Here is a 14,533-nt window from a genome sequence, read left to right as displayed (position 1 = left end):
GATTTGAACCAGCTACCTCTGAATGCCAGACCAGTGCTCTAACCACTAGGCCAGTCTGTCACTCCTCCACTCCACCACTTCCTTGAAATTTGGCCATCACTGTGGGGGGGGGGGGGGGGGGGCAGTATGTAGGTCCCTGGGCGGGGGAGGTGTGTGTGTGTCAGCAGAGGCATAACAATGGCATGGTCATCTTTCTTTCAAACATTTTGGACATCCTGAACTGCCCCCCTACAGGGACAGCCAAATTTGAAAAAAGTGGAGTGGCTGACTGGCCTAGTGGTTAGAGCACTAGCCTGGTAATCCAGAGGTGGTTGGTTCAAATCCCACTGCTGCTACTTGTGATCCACAATCTAAATAAATAAAGAGGGTGTGGGAAGCATTTTGGACCTTCTCAACTGCTGTCGCAGGGACGGAGGCATAGCGAAGAGCATACTCTAAAAAAAAAAGTTTGAAACATTGTTTTTTTCAGGGTGGGAGGTGGTTAATCACCACTGGGGAAGTCAGGGGAAGTCATCCCTGATTCCCTCCGGTGGTCATCTGGGCAGTTCGGGCATCCTCCTTAGGAAGGAAATCGTGTGCAAATGAGCTAACAGCGAGCAGCTCATTTGCATTCAATTTCCTTCATGCATGCCCATTCCTTTCCAGATTAGTAAGGGAAGGGCTTTTTTTTTTTTTTTTTTTTTTTTATAATTCTTTATTTGTACATTACAAATATACAATTCCAAGAACCTCTTGTACAACTAAGGAGAACTTTTAGGTACATTTTCCCCAGGAAATCTTCCCCTCAACTTACATTCCTGTCTCCTAACTTAGTCCACAATAAACAGAAAACCAAACCACAATTCTGGGCAAACAATAAACGTCTCTATACCTTCACCAAAAAGGCACTGATGAGAGGCGTGGAAGACTACTAAATTTGAGGTGTAGATGACATCTCTACTCCAGGTGACAGAGAAGGAGCACCCTCACCCCCCCTAGAGTCCAGGAATGCTTTCAATTGCACAGGTTCAAAAAACACGTACTTTACAGCTTCCATCTTCACCACACATTTACAGGGATAATTGAGCCAAAAAAGGCCCCCCAATTGAAACACAGTGGGGCGCAGCTTAAGAAAAGCTTGCCGCCTCCTCTGCGTCACCTTAGTCACATCCGGATACATCCGCACTTGTACATTCAAAAACTTTTCTTTCCGGAATTTAAAGAATAACTTCAGAATCCTTTCTCGATCAAAATGAGAAACAAATGTCACTATAAGAGTGGCTCGCTCCCGCCGCTCCTCTTCGCCCTCCAACTCCCTGATAGCGTCCAAGGTGTCAAAACGCACCGCAGACTCCCCAATACCGGCCTGCTCACCATGAACCACTCGCTTAAAAGGTTGCAAATAATAAATCTGCGAGATAAGCGGGCACGCCGGTTCAGGCACTTTTAACACATCAGAGTGATATCTTTTAAAAGTCACAATCGGTGCAATCAGTTGTTGTTTGGGAAAATTTATCACTCGCAGAGTATTAGCCCTCTGCCGATTTTCAAGAGTCTCAATCTTCCTATGCAACCATTTATTATCTGTAATAATGGTAGCTTGTACCGATTGAACAGACTTAATGGCCAAATCATGGGCCACAACTCTCTCTTCAACAGTTTTTAATTGTTGTCCCATTTTTACTACAGTCTCTGTTGGTAGCTGTGAGGCTTGCGACAGCAATAACATTTTTTTGGACAATGAAGTTTCCAAAACCTGCAACGCATCCCAAATGGTTTCCAAGGTAAAATTCTGAGGCTTAGTTAAAAGTGAAGACTTACTCAGGAAATCCGCACTCCTCTCAGGCCCCAGGGAATGACCAGCCTCCTCCTCCAGAAATCCTCCCCCTGAATCACCGCCATCCTGCCTGTTGGTATAGCTCCCCTCCGGGGCATGCAGCGTTAGGGAAGGGCTTTTTCCATTCAGATAGTGGGACCAGTGCACTATGAATCCTGGCCCCTCCCACGACCAAATGCCTTAGAGTTATTCATTTTTGAGCTGGGCGCCTTCGGTTTCCATTATCGCTGAAAAACGATTCCGCCCAGCTCAAATACGCCCAAATCTGATGCATTTGCCCAGCACCAACCGTATTATCGAAAGAAAAGATGGACGCCCATCTTTTTCGAAAATACGGTCTGTCCCGCCCCTTCACGTATCTGTCCTCAGAGATAGACGCCCATGGAGATGGGCATTCGCGTTCGATTATGCCCCTCTATATCTATTTAATTTTATATTCAAACTGTGTATAATATCTAATTTTAGCTATAAAATAACATGAAATTTAGGATGGCCTCAACCAATGATGCAGTTTCTGGGTAAAAAAAAGGACATTCAAGTTGGATTTGCCCAATAACTGATGATAATATTTAAATGAATCCATCCTTTACATAAATATTAATGATTGTAGTTTCTTGATAAGTATTTTCTGCAGTTTCTTTCTGGTCTCAGCAAAATAACATAGCATTTAGGGAAAAAGATACAGCCCAGAAGTCCAGCACTGGAGGCCAGGATAGCAAATATCTCCACTGCCACCATGTACTTGCCCTTGGTGCTCAGGTACGTTGGAATGAAGGAGACCCAGACATTGCAAAACACCAGCATGCTGAAGGTGATGTACTTGGCTTCATTGAACCTGTCAGGTAGATTTCTTGCTAGGAAAGCTACGATGAAGCTGAGACCAGCCAAAAATTCCAGATATCCCAGAATACAGTAAAATGCAACTATCCACCCTTCATTGCATTCAGTTAGTATTGTTCCAATTTCTGATTTCATATTAAAATATGGGAATGGGGGAGCAGTGAACAACCAGACAAGACACAGAACAGTTTGAATAAGAGAACAGGAAATGACTATAGTGAGACTCTGGAACTCATCCATTTCTGGAGCTTGCTTCCAGGCTTGGTGGCATGAAAGGCTGTGACCACTGTGATGATTTTGGCCAATACTGAGGGGAGAGCAATGGAGAAACTGATTCCAAAGGCAGTCTGTCGGAGAAAACAGGTCAATTTGTCAGGATGGCCGATGTAAACCAAGGAGCAGAGGAAGCAGAGCATGAGGGAGATGAGGAGAATGTAACTGAGTTCTCAGCTGTTTGCTTTCACTATGGGAGTATCTCTGTAATGAATAAAAATCCCCAAGATGACAGTACTAATGAGAATTAAAAAAATGCAGATGAAAGTCGAAGTTATCCCCAAAGGTTCTTCATAGGTCAGGAAGGTTATCACTTTCGGGATGCAGGCATCTTTCTTCTGATTGGGCCATTGGTTCTCTGGGCATTTCATACAAACATCCATATCTAAGAATGAAAAATATTGTTCAATTAGCTCACAAATGGCATCAGTTATAGGACAGTAGCTTTTCCTTATAATAAGGCTTGTTTCAAAATGACAGACAGTAGCAAACACTAAAGAGTAATGAGCTTACTGGAAATGAAATCATTTATTATCTTTTAGAAGAGCAAAAGCGGAGCAGACACACGTAGAAAATAAAAATATATTTATTTAATGCAGATACATAAAAACAACGTACAATTTTCCTCTAGCCGCCCAACATGGTCATGTTTCTCCCTAACAAGAGCTGTGACAGGGGTTAACATAAAACTGTAAAATGAGTACTACTACTAATCATTTCTATAGCGCTACTAGATTTGCACAGTGTTATACATATATGCAGGTACTTTCTCTGTCCCTAGAGGGCTTACAATCTACATTTGTTTGTACCTGGGGCAATGGAGGGTTAAGTGACTTGCCCAAGGTCACAAGAAGCTGCAGTGGGAATCAAACCCAGGTTATCAAGATCAAAGCCTGCTGCACTAACCTTTAGGCTACTCCTCTACAACAAAAAAAGCCATCAGATAATATGATTTAAGAAACAGAACTACAACTTAATACACCCTCCCCTAAATTCTATAAAGGGTGCCTTAAGTTGTGTTCGCTAATTTGGTTAATTGATTAACAAACCAATCAGTGCTGATAATTGGTAGTTAATAACCAATTAGCAGCACTAATTGGCTTTAATTAGAATTTATGCATACAACTTTCTAGGCTTATTCTACAATATAGTGCACGTAAATTCTAATGCAGGCAGCTGAAAAGGGGGCATGGAATGGGCAGGATGTGGGTGTTTCAAAAAACTATGCAGACTATTGTAGAATACACCCGATCTGCGTCTAAGTTAGGCGCAGGTATTTAGGCATGGTTTTAAGCGGCCTAAATGGGTGCACCTAAATTTTATTTATTTATAACATTTATACCCCACATTTTCCCACCTACCAGCAGGCTCAATGCGGCTAACATCAGACCATAAAGGCAATCGCAAATCCAGTAAAAAAACAAACGAAGTATAGTAAGGTGAACATCAAGGATTGTAATTACAAGGGATAAGAGAAAAGGGGGGGGGGGGGGGGTAATAAAGTCCATGAGGTCCATAAATTAGTTCTATTCCAGGAATTATGGATTTAAGACAGGTCCGTTAAGGTAAACCTTTCCAAATAAGCTGGTTTTAAAAGATTTTTTGAACTTCAGATGATCATGAATAGTTTTCACAGATTTGGGCAATGCATTCCATAGTTGAGTGCTAATAAAGGAAAAGGTGGAAGCGTAAGTGGATTTATATTTGAGACCATTACAGGTAGGATAATGTAGATTTAAATATGAGCGGGATGATCTGGAAGAATTCCTAGGTGGCAGATTGATAGGGGTGGCCATGTAACCTGGGGCTTCAACATAAAGAATTTTATGGACCAGGGTGCAAATTTTAAAAGTAATTCGTTCCTTTACTGGAAGCCAATGTAGTTTCACAAGAAGGGGTCTAGAACTGTTGAATTTTGATTTTCCAAAGATTAATCTGGCTGCTGTATTCTAGGCAGTTTGGAGTTTCTTAAGAAGTTGTTCTTTGCATCCTGCTTATATTCCATTACAGTAGTCTAGGTGGCTTAATACCATTGATTGAACTAGGTTACAAAATATTTTTCTTGGGAAATTAGGTTTTATCCATTTGAGTTTCCATAGAGAGAAGAATATTTTCTTGGTGGTGGAGTTTGTTTGATTGATGAGTGATAAATTACGATCAACAATTACACCAAGCATTTTTAGACTCTCAGAGACCGGATGGGTAAAATCAGGAGTGATTAAGGTTGAGGGTTTGAATTTGTTATGGGGAGAGGAGAGGATAAGGCAGTGAGTTTTCTCAGTATTAAGTTTTAATTTGAATGAATTTGCCCAAGTGACCATGGTGTGTAATCCAAGCTTAATTTCATTGGAGATTTCAGATAAATCATTTCTGAAAGGAATGTAGATAGTGATGTCATCAGCATAAATGAACGGGTTAAGGCCAAGCTTGGATAGGGACTTGGCCAAAGGAATCAGCATTATGTTGAAGAGTGTAGGGGAAAGAGGCAAGCCTTGAGGGTCGCCACAGTCAGCTCTTTAATTGCAAGAATGGCATGTGAGCATATTCTATAAACTACACCTAACTTTAGGCATAGCATATAGAATCTAGCTAAGCTCGTGGTTTTTCAGCACCGATTTTTAAAGCGCTATTTATAGAGTTTGGCCCCCTAACTGCCAGATTCTATATATTATGCCTTAATTTCTGTGTGGAAATTGAAGCTTATGCTATAACAATGCACGTAACTTAATTGGTTAACTAGCTAATCAGAGCTGTCAATTGGATGTTAACAAGCAATTATTAGCACAAATTAGCATTAATTAAGATTTACACACACAACTTGCTAAGCATAATTCTGTAATGCGTTGTGCATAAATTGTAAGTTGCATAGTTGAAAACAGGGTGTGGCATTGGGCAGGCATGGACATTTCTAAAATCTATGGGGGAATTTTAATAAAGCTTAGCTTGAGTTATCTGCAGCATTATCTATGCATTGTTATAGAATATACCTGTACTGGGCCTAATTTAGGCATCGTGATTTACGCCAAGTAAAACATGGCATAAATGGCCATGACTAACTTTGATTGCATGGGAGGCACTTGGTGTATTCTATATACCATGCAGAAAAGTAAGCCTATTCTATAAAATATAGGCATATTTTAGAGAATTCACTTAGATGTATTTTTTTCGCGTGGAACTTTCATGCACAATATATAGAATCTAGCCCTATGTGTTTGGCCAGGGTCAAAGTTACCCTACTTCCTTCCTCTGTACTAAAAAACCAAAACCAAAACCAAACTTTATTTAGTGTACAATGCAATACTTTTTATTGTTATTTGAATATTTTTACTGCTGTAATTGCCTACTGCTTATGTTTGATTTATTTTTACTGTACATCACCTTGAGTGAATTCCTTCAAAAAGGTGGTAAATAAATCCTAATTTTAAAAAATGCAAGTCACATTGTTCATGATATATTCTGCTTAAACATATACCAAAAAATGTGCAGACTTACTTCCAATGCTGCCTTTTCACTCTAAAATACTCTGATTTGAAAACAGAAGGTGACATATGAAGGCCCACCTTCCAATTAGCTGAAATGCTACATTTTTGGAATTTTAAACCTGAAAATCGGCTACACACATAGCTATTTGTAATCTTTTTGTTATACCATTTAATTATTTATATTTTTTGCACTAACCAGACAGGGAAAACATTGGAACTACTCCTGACGAGTTTATAACTTTGGTTTTTCTGTATTTCTGAATGAGGTGTTGTTGCCGATAAATGTGCTATTCACTTACCTCGAGCTTTTGTATATTGTGCTGAGATTTCAGCACGTAAGTTGAAGCGTAATCCATAACAATGAACATAATTTAACTAGCTAACAAGCTAATCAGCACAGATAGTTGAATATTGAGAAACAATTATCAGCACTAATTGGTGTAAATTAGAATTTCCATTCACTACTGTCAAAGCGTGTTCTTTAACATGGTGTGCTTAAATTCTAAGTCACCTAGTTGAAATGTGGATGTGGTTATAGGTGTGGAATTAGTGGTTCATGGGCATTTCTATAATATATTGGTGCTGTTATAGAATACAGCCACTCAGGATTTACACCAGGTTTTAGTTCATGTAATTAACAGCGAATGAATTTATCACATGGGCCATCTCTTGGCGTATTCTATATACTGTGTGGAAATTTAAACCTATTCTTAAAATTTAGGCATTATTTAGAGAACACGCCTAGGTGTATTGTTTTCTCACGTGGATTTTCTAGGCGCCACACATGGAATCTAGCCCTTAGGATGTAGTTTTTTTGTTAAAGCACGTTAGCTGATGGCCTTTTATGTATTCATTTTACAGTTTTATGTTAAGCCCTTGATGCAGTCCTTGTTAGGCCATATTGGATGAAAATTGAAGCTGTTTTCATTGAACAAAAATTATTTCATTTTTCAACATGGTTCTGCTCCTCTTTTGCTGTTCTGGATTTTGCAGACAGCTTGCCTGTTTGCCTTTTGGGATTATCTGTTAGAGGTACTTGCATCAGAAATGGATGCTTTTAAAGGATTCCATACGTCTTATCCAGTCAGGGTGTGATTAGTTTTGCTAGCAGTATCCAGCTCATATTTTTGGATTAGACACAAGGTATTCCACTAGGCCATGTGAAGACCCATTTTACATAGAATACTGAGATTGCAATTTAGACATCCAGATCAGGATGTACTCGGTTCTGGTGATGTTTTCAAAAGGGCAAGAGTGCGTGCACATTTGCTGCCCATGTTGGGTCTTCAATAAAGGATGAATATGGGCCTAAAAGTGACTAAACAGTGCCCATGAGTGTGGCACATTACAACGTGAATTCACTCACCAGTTTGATTGGAGACCTCTCCCTCTGGACAGGGGATGCAGTCGTAGCAGCAGACGGGTTCTCCTTCCATGGTTAATTTCCTGAACCCAGATGGACAACTTGGGCTGCATCTGGACTCTGGAGGTGTCTGGTTATTGACAAAAAATCTGAACAATGTGACACAATACTAGATTATGACTTTGCAAATGTAGTGTTACCTTTCTGTCTAAACATGAGCTGGTTTTCCCATTTAGTTTTTGAGCTCATTACCAAGCTATTCGGTAGGCTATGGAGGCCAGTATGAACTGTATTTTGAATGGAAATATAAATTGGGGAATGTTTTGAACACTGTTACTGTGCTGGTCACCCTAAAGTTTGAATAAAAGTATGAGACAATACCTCTACTTTCTCAAATAACTCTGAATTCTCCCTTTCCTTGTAAGACTTTCAATATGAGAAAAGGACTTTTAGGTGATGTAGCCTACTTTTACACCTCTAAGACTGAACATTTACCTAATGGATATGCTCACCATTGGTTGCTTACTGTAAGTACTTTTGCTTCTTTAATCATTTAGCTATCACTTTTAAACAGAGAGAGTTTCATTCAGGTATACTAGGTATTTTTTTGTTTAAACTTGTTGCCTTGTCAAATAGATATATTTTGGCTATTTAAGGCATTATCAGGCTTATTTTCAAAAGAGAAGGATGCCCATCTTTTGACATAAATCGGAAGATGGGCGTCCTTCTCACAGGGTTGCCCAAATTGGCATAATCAAAAGCCGATTTTGGGTGTCCCCAACTGCTTTCCGTCTTGGGGACAACCAAAGATCCCGGGAGCATGTCGGAGGCGTAGCAAAGGCGGGACTTCGGCAAGCCTAACACATGGGCATCCGCGACACATAACCGAAAAAAAGGGGCATCCCTGATGAGCACTTGGATGATTTTACCTGGTCCTGTTTTTGTTACGACTAAAGACACAAAAAGGTGCCCGAACTGACCAGATGACCACCAGAGAGAATCGGGGATGATCTACCCTTACTCCCCCAGTGGTCACAAACCCCCTCCCACCTCAAAAAAATTGTTTCAAATGTCATACTCAGGTCCATCGCAGCAGTATGCAGGTCCCTGGAGCAGCTTTAGTGGGTGCAGTGCACTTCAGGCAGGTGGACCCAGGCCCATCCCCCCCTACCTGTTACACTAGTGGTGGTAAATGTGAACCCTCCAAAACCCACCACAAACCCACTGTACCCACATCTAGGTGCCCCCTTCACCTCTAAGGGCTATGGTAGTGGTGTACATTTGTGGGTAGTGGGGTTTTTTTGGGGGGGTTGGAGGGGCTCAGCACACAAGGTAAGGGAGCTATACACCTGGGAGCAATTTCTAAAGACCACTGCAGTGCCCCCTAGGGTGCCCGGTTGGTGTCCTGGCATGTCAGGGGGATCTGTGCACTATGAATGCTGGCTCCTCCCACGACCAAAGGGCTTGGATTTGGTCGTTTCTGAGATGGGCGTTCTTAGTTTCCATTATCGCCGAAAATCAGAAACGACCAAGTCTAGGGACAACCATCTCTAATGATGACCTAAATTTCCAGATTTTGGCATCCCCGACTGTATTATCGAAACGAAAGATGGACGTCCATCTTGTTTCGAAAATACGGGTTTACCCGCCCCTTCACGGGAACATTTTGCAAGGGCGTCCCCAGCAAAACTTGGGCGTCCCTTTCGATTATGCCCCTCCACGTAACCCAAATTCATTGTGATATATGCAGCAAGGGTGCTTCAAGAGCAAGGCCAAATGTTATACAGATAGCAATACTATACAGTTAATGTCCACATAAATTACCTATTGATATTAAATTACACTGTAAAAATAGCAAGTCTAACTTCATATTACTAACTTACCTATATAAAGTTAGGCTGGCTTATTCAGCAGGCTAAATTATATAGCAACGTGACCACATCGCACCATTGCAAAAACTTCACTGGCTACCAGTCCAACACAAAGCTAAATTTAAAACTTTGATCTTCAAGGCCCTTAAAAGAAATGGCCCAGAGCACTTGCAGAACAGGATCTTCCTCTAAACTCCTCCAGTTTCACTAAGGTCCTCCCAAGGAGTATCCCTAACCACACCCTCCCCAAAGGGCATCACATGATGTGATGGATATATTTTGGCCATTTAAGGCTTCATATAACCCAAATGTATCTTGATATCTGAAGGATGCAGCAAGGTTGTTTCAGGAACAGGGTCTAATGTTATACAAATACCAATACCATTCAGCTACTATCTAGACAACATATCCATTGATATGAAATTACACTGCAGAAATAGTAAGTCTAACTTTATATTATTAACTTATCTATATAAAGTTAGGCCAGCATATTCAGCAAGCTAAATTATATAGCGATATGACCACATTACACCATTTTTGCAAAACCTTCACTGGCTACCAGTCCAACACAAAGCCAAATTTAAAACTCTGATCTTCAAGGCCCTTAAAGGAAATGACCCAGAGTACTTGCAGAACAGTATCTTCTGCTAAACTCCTCCAGGTTCACTAAGGTCCTCCCAAGGAGTATCCCTAACCACACCCTCCCCAAAGAGCATCACATGATGTGATGCCTGCAAGTGAGCCTTCTCTGGAGTAGCCCCCACTCTGGAATGTATTTCCTGAAAGGCTTTGCTTCAGGAAGCAGGTGAAAGTTTGGCTTTTCAACCAGGTGTTTAATGGAAGAAGGAACTAACTTGCTAGTCACTGTTTATCTACTCTACCCGAGATAAGATAATATTCAACCACCTTTCTGACCTTGTTTGTAAATTTCTTTAAACTGGTATCTTATTTTCTTACTCCTGTTACTCTACCTTATCTAACTATATCTTCCATCTTTGCTGACACACTATATCAGTGTTGGGCAACCTTTTGAGCTTGGTGTGTCAAAATTCGCCAAAAAACCAAGCATAACTCGGGTGGTGTGTCACTTCGAGAAAAAAACCATAATTTCGCAATATTTATAGTTTAAATAACAAAAATGTATAATTGTAATATATAACTGTATTTAATAAACCAAAAACTAATTATTTAACTTACCTGCTTAGTGACTTTTTGTTCATCTGTCAGTCGGTTTCTTTTGTTGGTCTTGATATTATTTAACTTGTGTGGGGTGCCGTGAACTAAGATAAGTGAGGGGGAGGGGGAATTCTTTAACTAATTTGCCTATTAGTGACTTTTTTGTTGCTGAATTTCATTGGCTAAATCTTCAATTGAAGGTTGGTATTTTGTACACTTCAAGCCCAAGCAAGCGCTACTAACTTCATCTTTCAATCTGTTTCTTTTGTTGGTTTTGATATTATTTAACGCTGAGAATAAGGTTTCACAAAAGTACGTAGAGGGAAAAATTGTGAGTAAAGCCATTGCTATATTTTTCAGGGTGCTAAAAGTGTCTGGTAATCGGATCCAGGCACTCCAAATTTCCTGGTAACTCAGATATTCTCTTAATAATTGCATCTTTATTCTGCATATCATGAAATAGAACTGATGCACATCTTAGGAGAGTTTCTTTAATAAATCCTCCCTCACTGAGTGCTTTTCCATGCTGAGCTATGGAGTGAGCAATGCTCAAACTTGCAGATGTTAAATTTGTAGAACCTTTTACAAATGTAAGGATGGAATTAGATTGGCTCTTATAAAAGTGTAGCTGCCTGGAAATGTATTCCTTCCTTTCATCCTCACTTTTTTTCAAGAGCTGGGAATGATTAGTTTCAAAATGTCTATTTATATTCCATGTTCTGCTTACTACCGTTTCAGTACATAGAACGCAAAATGATCTGCCATTTTTTTCTATAATGCCATACATCTCGGTCCATGTCTCTTGAAAGGGTCGGCTACTGCTACTACCACTTCCTTTACTTAACCTTGGTTTTTTATTTTTTGGGTTCTCCATCAGGGGGGCAGTGACAGAAGATAGAATTATAGATAGCCTGTTAGCCCTGCAGGCAATTAGGGGTTAACTAGCCTGACCACCTTATGTAAATTAAGATGGCTGCCGCTATTTCTAATGGCGGGAAATGGCACCCATAGCACATGCCCTCGCCTCTCCCAGCCTCCCCCTCACCTATCTCAGTAATGATGGTCAATTAGAAATCCACGACACCCCAGAACAGTAGATTGGATGATGGTTGCTGTGGTTATGTGGTTGCTGGTAATGGCGATCCCAGGGCCCTCAGAGATGCGTCCCCCACAGCATTCCGCTGCTCTCTGCTCCGCTGGCCGGAAGTGAGGTCAAACGGCCGTGCAGGAGCCGGGGCAGAGGGAGCAGCAGGGAGGGAACGAGCGGAGGACTCGGAGGGAGCCAATAGGAGTGCACACGGGTAAACATGCACCAGGAGGGGGGTGTGATTTCGCCGGGGGGGGGGGGGGAGGTCGCGCTGCACCTTGGGGGGGGGCGCATCGGCGATCCGCCCGGGTGTCAGCAAGGAACGCCGCTGCTTCTCTGTATGCGGCCACATGCGGCCGCGTGTCACCGAAAATGGCTACGCGTGATTTATTACACACCGTGTTGACATTGTAATGTAGCTCAGTATGTCATACATTGTATTCTGTTTGAATATTTTTGCTACTGTAATTGTCTATTGCGTTTGTTTGGCTTATCTTGATGTACACTACCTTGAGTGAATTCCTTCAAAAAGGTGGTAAGTAAATCATCATAAATAAATACTATTGAATATAGCATGAAAATATGCAGATAAATTAGCATATCGTTATGCAGTCATAGTAACATAGTAAATGATGGCAGATAAAGACCTCAGTGGTCCATCCAGTCTGCCCAATAGACACACTCATTATCAAGTCTTGATTAAATCAACAATGAATGTGATATAAAATATTTGATCACTGTCTCTTTTTGGCATTTCTGGGACATAGACTGTAGAAGTCCGCCTTGTCCTTTTGTTCAGTTCCAATTATTGAAGTTGCCATCAAAGCCCACTACAGACTATCCAAATCCATCTTCTCATGTGTGGGACATAGATAAAAATCTGCCTGGCACTGACCTCATGTTCCAAGTTACTGCATTTTCTACTGAAGCCCTCTCCAGCCCAACCTAAACAGGAATTCCATATACAGGACCCAGACCATATGAGATTACCCAGCACAGGCCTTAGTTCTTCAGTGCAAGAGTTGCCATCTAAGTGCCACTCAACATGCAAACATGCATGCAACCATCTAAGTATTGTTGTTTATACCATTCATTTTCTAATTAAAGATCCTCTGAGTTCATCCCATGCTTTTTTGAATTCCGTCACCATTTTTGTCTCCACCATCTCCCTCAGAAGGGAATTCCAGGCATTAACCACCCTCGCTGTGAAAAAGAACTTCCTGACATTACTCCTAAGTCTACCACCCCACAACCTCAATTCATGTTCTCTAGTTTTACCATTTTCCCTTCTCTGGAAAATATTTGTTTCTATATTAATACATTTCAAGTATTTAAATCTCTATATAATATTTGCATTTTCCCTCATCTCCTCTAGGGTATACATATTCAGGTCTTCCAGTCTCTTCTCATACATCTTTTGGTGCAATCTCCTTACCATTTTTATTACCTTCCTCTGGACTGCTTCAACTATTTTTATATCTTTAGGAAGATACTGCCTCCAAAACTGAACACATTACTCCAAGTGGAGCCTCACCAACAACGTGTACATGGGACATCAACACCTTTTTTCTGCTGGTTACATTGCTCTTTATAAAGCCTTTCTGGCTACAGCCACCACCTTGTCACACTGTTTCTTCACCTTCAGATCCTCAGATACTCAGAGCTTAACTATGTATTGAGTGAATTTTTATTCTTCTCTTATATAACATGCATTGCTATGCAACTTCAAAAAGCACAAAGACTGGGCAACAAGCTATGAAGACATAAACAATTTACGCTTACACAGTCCATTCCAGGATTTTGTAAACCTCAATCATATCTCCCCTGAACCGACTCTTCTATAAGCTGAAAAGCCACAACATCCCTAATCTTTCTTATATTGAAGTTGTTCCATCCCCTTAATCATTTTGATTGTAGGGCTCTGAAACTTTTCTGCTATATGTTTTTTGAGATGTGGAGGTCCAGAATTGCACACAATGGCTATATTCTTTCAAAAAGTACAAAGACCAGGGGACTCTCAATGAAGTTACATGGGTATACTTTTAAAACAAAAAGAAGGAAATATTTTTCACTCAATAGATCAGTGGCGTACCTAGCGTACTTGACACCTGGGGCCGACGGTTTTTTTAACACCCCCTCCCCATGAAAAAAATCATTTTTAGCAATGCCCCTTTCCATCCAGCGTCTGGTCTGCCCTTTCTCTCCCTTCCATCAGCGCATTCCGGCCCTTAGTCTGTCCCTTCCATCCATCCATGCAGTGTGCCCTCTTTCTCTCTCATCCGGTGTTCTTGGCCCCCCTCAGTCCTTTCACATTTTATGACCCCCCCCCCCCCCCCCCCATGCTGCTCCTACCAAACTAGGAGCAGCAGCACAGCAGCAAGCAAATGCAATAAAATGTTTTTAAAAAAAGAGCCAAGTCAGCACAGTGACAATTTAAATTAATAAATAATTTAATCGCGCCTGACGCGGGGCCAAATTACCTGGCTCTGCTGGCTGGCTAGAATGGAAGTCGAACGACGAGTGAGAAGGCTCAAGGGAGAGGGCTGGGGGTCAACAGCACCAACCTTGGGGCAGAGTCGGTCCGGTCGATGATGGCTGGTGATCCAAAATCCCTCTCCACCAAGA

The 14,533-nt window shown here is 41.1% G+C and overlaps 1 protein-coding gene and 1 pseudogene across 1 annotated transcript in view; both read right to left on the bottom strand.

Annotated features, from left to right (window-relative positions):
- The window catches only part of LOC115464468 (vomeronasal type-2 receptor 26-like), a 34,507-nt gene extending 32,850 nt beyond the window's left edge, over positions 1 to 1,657 (bottom strand). Inside the window, exon 1 of the mRNA XM_030194845.1 lies at positions 1,139 to 1,657. Within this exon, the coding sequence (XP_030050705.1) occupies positions 1,139 to 1,657 (519 nt within the window). The remainder of the gene's footprint in view (positions 1 to 1,138) is intronic.
- Positions 1,658 to 2,413: 756 nt separating this feature from the next.
- Positions 2,414 to 12,808, bottom strand: LOC115464467 (annotated as a pseudogene).
- Between the last annotated feature and the right edge of the window lie 1,725 nt (positions 12,809 to 14,533).

The sequence above is a fragment of the Microcaecilia unicolor genome, chromosome 3 (assembly GCF_901765095.1).
Source record: "Microcaecilia unicolor chromosome 3, aMicUni1.1, whole genome shotgun sequence".
Classification (NCBI taxonomy): Eukaryota; Metazoa; Chordata; class Amphibia; order Gymnophiona; family Siphonopidae; genus Microcaecilia; species Microcaecilia unicolor.
The sequence above is the reverse complement of the archived record's forward strand: the minus strand, read 5'-3'. Positions and strand labels throughout refer to the sequence as shown.